Raw genomic sequence first — 6301 nt, 5'->3', positions numbered from 1 at the left:
TTCAATTTTTTAAAACAAAAAACAAATTATTAAATATATATTTATATATATATTATTATATATTTATTTATATTTTAATATATATTTTTTTTTTTTTTTTTTTTTTTTTTTTTTTTTTTTTACTCAATAATAGCAAGTGAGACATGACAGGGCAACGTTTGAAATGTTATCAAGTGTGTCATGTTGAAGCAAAAATCCATCACACTGAAAGAAGTACCGATAATTCTACAATCAGGAATAGTTTTGCTACTAGTTATGTAAACTAACGTCCTTATCGTAATGCAGGTCCTCCTGGGGATGCTGGTTCCAATGGCTTGGCTGTAACAGGAAGTCATGGACCAACAGGAAACAGAGGACTTCCAGGTCCACCAGGCATCCCAGGTCTAAAAGGACAGCTAGGAAGAGAAGGGAGTTGTGTTCCTGGACCCAAAGGAGATCGTGGACTCCCCGGCAATTCTGGGACCAAAGGTGAGGAAGTTCAGATGGAGGACAAGATTATTTTATGCACATTTTTCTGCGAAACTCTAACATATTATTCCACAATCTCAGGACTTAAATGAACACGTTACACATATAAGGACACCTTTTTTTTAAGAAAGAGTATACACCTTTTATTTATTTATTTATCTATTTATATTTTTACTTAATTAATTTTCATTCATTCATTCAACATTTATTTATACAGGTTAATCCCATTGAGCCTCAAGGACTCATTTAAAAGAGAGACCTGATTTATTTAACAAAGAATGATGACAACAGTGCATAACGACAACAATAGACAGTCATAAAAGAGACAACAATTTTTTTTTTTTTTTTTTTTTTACAAATTAAAATAAAATGGCAGCCAAAAGGACAGTCAAAAGGAAAAAGTAACAAAAAAAAAAAACAAAAAAAAACAGCTAGATTATAAGACTGTGTAGAAAAATAAAAACATGAATATGTCTGCATTGGTTCTTGCCAGGAAATTAACAGATGTTTAAAGCCACTTAGAGAGGTCAAGGTCGGGAGCTTCAGGTCTTTTTGCAAGATATTCCAGGAAACAGGAGCGGAGTAGGAGAAGTCCCTTTTTGACCAGTCCAGTCAGCACTGAGGGGACACTGCATGTAATAATGTCCCAGAGACATCTAGGAGGAGATGTATGAAGGCAGCAAACCAAGAAGTGATTTAAAGATGAAAATATATCAATGAGAGAGTCTGTGTGAAGTTAATGATGTCCAGTTAACCAGTGAATACAGGGTGCAGTGGTGGGAATGGTAGTTACAGCCAGTTATGAATCTTAGCGCACCATGATAGGCAGCATCCAACATCTGCAGGGTGCTTGTAGGAGCGTTCGTGTACATAATGTCACCGTAATCAATGGACGGAAGGAAAGTCACAGATACAAGGCGTTTTCTAGCATTCCGGGTTTGACAGGATCTATTTCAGAAAAAGAAATCCAATTTAACTTTCAGTTTGCTAACAAGGTTTTCCACACGAGGCTTAAAAGAGAGATGTGAGTCTACCAAGATACACAGATATTTATATGAATTGACAAACTCACTAGGATCACCATTTGAGGATAAAATCAGAGGAAGAACTGCTGGGACCGACTTCCTGTTTGAAAAAAAAAAGCATCCCTTTGGTTTTGTCAGCATTTAGGACAAGTTTGAGAAGGAACAATCTGACTGGATGATGTCAAAGGCAGATTGCAAAAACTGGAAAGCCTTAGCAATTGTTTTAGCTCAACAATAAACAACTGTGGGCAGCACGGTGGCACAACTGGTAGAGCTGCTGCCTCTCAGCGAGCAGGTCCCTGGTTCAAACCCCGGTCCAGGGGCCCTCTGGGTGGAGTTTGCATGTTCTCTCCGTGCATGCGTGGGTTTTCTCCGGGTACTCCGGTTTCCTCCCACAGACCAAAAACATGCATGTTAGGCTGATTGGTAACTCTAAATTGTCCCTAGGTGTGAGTGAGGGAGCGAATGATTGTTTGTCTCGTTTGTCTCTATGTGGCCCTGTGATGGACTTGCGACCCGTCCAGGGTGTACCCCGCCCCTCGCACAGTGATTGCTGGATATGGGCACCAGCGACCCCCGTGACCCAAAATGGAATAAACGGGTAAAGATAATGGATGGATGGATGGATGGATGGATGGATAAACAACTGTGTAATCAGCATAGAATGTAAGGGTGCATTAGGAATGCTCTGACCTACATTACCTATATAGATTTAAAGAGGGTGGGTCCTAAGACTGAGCCTTGTGGTACACCATTTTTGACTGTTAAACAACCTGAGGAAATACCATTATGTTGAACACATTGCATCCGATCTGAGATAGTTAGAGAACCAACCAATGGTATGATCTGGAAAAACCAATTTCTGAGAGCTTATGACACAAGATGTCATTAATTTTTTGCATTGCATTATTTTATCAATTAATTTATTGCATATGTTATAGCCATATTGTTATTTTAGTTTAACTAATTAATTACATTTGTACTAGACCATACACTTTCTAAAGCAACTCAAGATATTATATACAATTTGCACATAAACTTATCAAGTAGACCATTTGTTGTGAAAATTATGTGATTATTCTTTCTTGTGACAAACATATTTTAGTTGTATTGTCAATCTATATCCCAACACAATATAGGCTACCCTGGCCCTCCTGGCCCTCCAGGTTCAACAGAGCTAGGGCTCAAAGGAGATAGAGGAGACCCAGGTCATTCAGGAATCTCAGGTTTTTGTGGACCCCCGGGAGATCCAGGCCCCCAAGGACCACCTGTAAGTGATTGCAACATTTGCTTTGTCACAGAACAGATAGTTAAAACAAGATGTTGTGAATATATGTGTTAAATACTTCTTAAAGCACACACACACACACACACACACAATTTTTAAACAAATGTAATATGGGCATATGTAAGCCATGCTGTATAAAAATGTTGTGCAACAAATAGTTTATGTCATTTTGTTTAATTGAAGAAATACCTTTTTACTTGTAGAAATGATGTTCCTATTGGGTATGAATGCATTTCTAAATGAAACTCTCAAAACAACGATTCAAGCCTGATCTTTCACTTCTTATTGTTGTATTTGTATCTCTAGGGTCCAATAGGCTTACCTGGAGGTCCAGGAATGAGAGGAGATCCAGGCCCCTCTGGAAAACAAGGGCCCCTAGGTAATCTATCAACTTTCAACTGCAGATAAAGTGTGATCTATCACTAAAGAAGAATAGCCCACAGCTGATTAATGTTCCCACAACAGAGAAATACATAAAAGGGAGAATAAAGAAGACTTAAAAAAGCAAGATTTATGATACTTCATTTGACTTTTCATCTGTAATACCTAGTAGAGCAGATTTTTTGTAAAACGATGCAAAGAAAAGTTTTAAAGTTTGTTAGAAGTATTTATATCTCCTATGTTTAGGTGACGTGGGAGACCCTGGATACATTGCAGGTTTACCTGGTCTCACTGGATCCAAAGGTTTTCCTGGACCCCCAGGTGTGGCAAATGTTTGTTTTAGTAAAAACATTAAATATTTATCCTACTTGACCATTCTTGCTGTAAAAAAGGGAATTTATAAATTGTATATTTCTAAAAAATTAGAACAGTGTAAAAAATATTGGACTTTTTCAGAAACAACATTTTGAGTTCTGTATTGTTGTGTATCTACAGGCCTTAAAGGTGAAACAGCATTTATCAGAGCAGTGTATGAGCCAGGACATCCTGGCTCACCTGGTCCCCCAGGAATCCAAGGATTGCCAGGGATTACCGGACTACCAGGACCACGAGGACCTCAAGGTTAATGTTTACATCTTAGTTCATCCAATACAAAAGCACTGAAATTTATGCTATACATAATCTTCAAAGCAATTGATTAGGTTCATCTTACATTTTATACAGTTCCATTGTAATTATGCTTCTATTTTGTGTGCCAGAATGTATTTATGTATCAAAATGTATGTAAGCTCCATGTGAGAGTCTTAATATTTTGACCCCAGGACAACCTGGTTTTATTGGAATACCTGGAACAAGTCTACTTGGCCCTCCTGGATTTACTGGCCACAAGGGAGCCAAAGGAAAAGCAGGACTGCAAGGTGTGTTACTATTTACTATTTGATTACCATACAATTTTATGACAGTCAGGTATACAACAATGTGACCAATCTTTTTTAAGTAGAAACAGGAAAAAAGGTTCTATTCTCTCTCAAACATGAGTATCCTTGACAAAAGCGGCACTTCATTGTACTCTCCAGGTCTCGAAGGCAGACTTGGAAACCCAGGCCGTAAAGGTCAGAGAGGTTTGCCTGGCAAAGGTGCTGCAGGTTACATTGACAGTTTCCTGATAGCTAGGCACAGTCAGAGCATTCGGGTCCCTGACTGTCCCAATGGCACCAGTTTTATCTATTCCGGCTACTCCTTCCTCTTCATCAACGGAAATGAGAGAGCTCATGGTCAGGACCTTGGTACGAAAGCCGATACTAACATACATATATATTATCCATTACTTATTTGCTTTGGTCATAATACAATTTTTTTAACCTTTTACACTGTCTCTCAGGCACCACAGGAAGCTGTCTCCCTCGTTTTTCCACCATGCCTTTTCTGTTCTGTGACACGGAACGTACCTGCCGCTATGCTTCTCGTAATGACTACTCATACTGGCTGTCAACTGATGAGCCGATGCCTGCCAACATGAATTCCATCACAGCTAACAAGGTGGCCTCCTACATTAGCAGGTAGGAACATACTGTATGTATGTGCACACATTTTCTGCAACAATATTCATAAGAACAATTCATCAGGGCTATGTTTATTTAAATGCAAAACATTCATTTCAATCTGATTTGCACCAAAGATAAAAAACTTTATTTTTAAGGAATCTTAACATGGGTATCTTTGTACATTTGTGGTTTAGGTGCTCAGTTTGCGAAACCACATCCACAGTCATAGCCATTCACAGTCAGAACACTCTGATACCTGATTGTCCCCGAAGCTGGAAGTCCCTATGGACTGGATATTCTTTTGTCATGGTAAGGAAGCAACCGTTTTATCTCCTGAATCCCTCTACCTTTCTTTCTTAAATCTTTATCTATTTCAGCAAACAGGTGCTGGGGCAGAAGGCTCTTCTCAGCCTCTGATTTCTCCTGGCTCGTGTATGGAAAATTTTTATCAAATCCCCTTCATTGAGTGTCATGGCAGAGGGACCTGTAACTATTACCCTGATTCCTATAGTTACTGGTTGGCCTCGCTCAACCCCAACAACATGTTCAGGTAAATCTTCCTATGTCTTCATTGGTGGATGTTACCATCCCACAGTTTGAATCCTAGCACAGAATACCATCCTGAACATTTGTCTTTTTAGTATCTTCTTGTCTGATATTTTCAGTTCTGTTCTATTCATTATCCCCACTTTCCTAAAAACATTTGCTGATCAATACTATTGCTACAGTATATTTTTTTCTAGCATTGTATTCATCTGTGTTTTGTTTATTCCTGCAGCAAACCAGTTCCTGAGACAGTGAAGGGAACGTTCCTACAGAGCGTCATCAGTCGCTGTCGAGTCTGTAGAAAATCATGAAATTGTGGCGCAGGTGACAGACTCAAGAACAATGTTTGAAAACATAAAAATATAATATGTGAGATAAAGAAACTTAACGGATGCACTTACTTTTTTATTTAATGTCTTTATGTTTTTTTTTTCTATCATCTTGAAGAATGTATATGTTCATTAAACAATACCATTAAATGTTTCTATTGTGATGGGCTACAATTACAAATGTGTCATTACTCCAGAAGTGATAAGCATTTTTTTTTTTTTTGTACTATTTTTGTTTTGGGCGTTCTTACAGTTTAAAAAAAATATATTGTTTTCCATTCATGTAAAGCAAGACAGTTGTTATCAAGCAAGTATGAATTATGTTAATATATAGCTCAAATAATTGCATGTTATTTCCACACTCTACAAAACGGATGGTATGATTGATTTAATTATTACTTTTATATTTATTGTTCCCTATAGCAGAACTACAGAGAAAAAAAACAAAAAAAACTTTTTTTTCTCCAACATTTACTTGATACTTTTGTCATCAGAGACTGAAATGTAGTCCGGAATGACATCAAAACACTAAATAAGTTCACCCTACATGACACTGATGTTCCTCTGACTTGTGGGTGTTGTAAATGTGACGTGCTTGCTTTAAAAGCCTAATGTCCTTATTTCCACTAGCAAATATAGGAGTAATTTGTTCCCTTTTGCCAAAAGCATGTCTCTGAAATCCAGCCTGTTAAATGGAGCATGGAAAAGATTTAACTTCAT

The 6301-nt window shown here is 37.7% G+C and overlaps 1 protein-coding gene across 1 annotated transcript in view; it reads left to right on the top strand.

The window, feature by feature from the left end:
• Positions 1-5563, top strand: part of LOC119415127 (collagen alpha-5(IV) chain-like) — a 24053-nt gene extending 18490 nt beyond the window's left edge. The window contains exons 42-52 of the mRNA XM_037682271.1: positions 286-468; positions 2633-2763; positions 3088-3160; positions 3409-3483; positions 3658-3783; positions 3984-4079; positions 4239-4448; positions 4544-4721; positions 4901-5015; positions 5084-5256; positions 5485-5563. Of these exons, the coding sequence (XP_037538199.1) occupies positions 286-468; positions 2633-2763; positions 3088-3160; positions 3409-3483; positions 3658-3783; positions 3984-4079; positions 4239-4448; positions 4544-4721; positions 4901-5015; positions 5084-5256; positions 5485-5563 (1439 nt within the window). The remainder of the gene's footprint in view (positions 1-285; positions 469-2632; positions 2764-3087; positions 3161-3408; positions 3484-3657; positions 3784-3983; positions 4080-4238; positions 4449-4543; positions 4722-4900; positions 5016-5083; positions 5257-5484) is intronic.
• Positions 5564-6301: the final 738 nt, after the last annotated feature.

Source organism: Nematolebias whitei, chromosome 9 (assembly GCF_014905685.2).
Source record: "Nematolebias whitei isolate Nwh7 chromosome 9, NemWhi1, whole genome shotgun sequence".
Lineage (NCBI taxonomy): Eukaryota > Metazoa > Chordata > Actinopteri > Cyprinodontiformes > Rivulidae > Nematolebias > Nematolebias whitei.
This window is presented reverse-complemented; position numbering and strand designations above follow the sequence as displayed.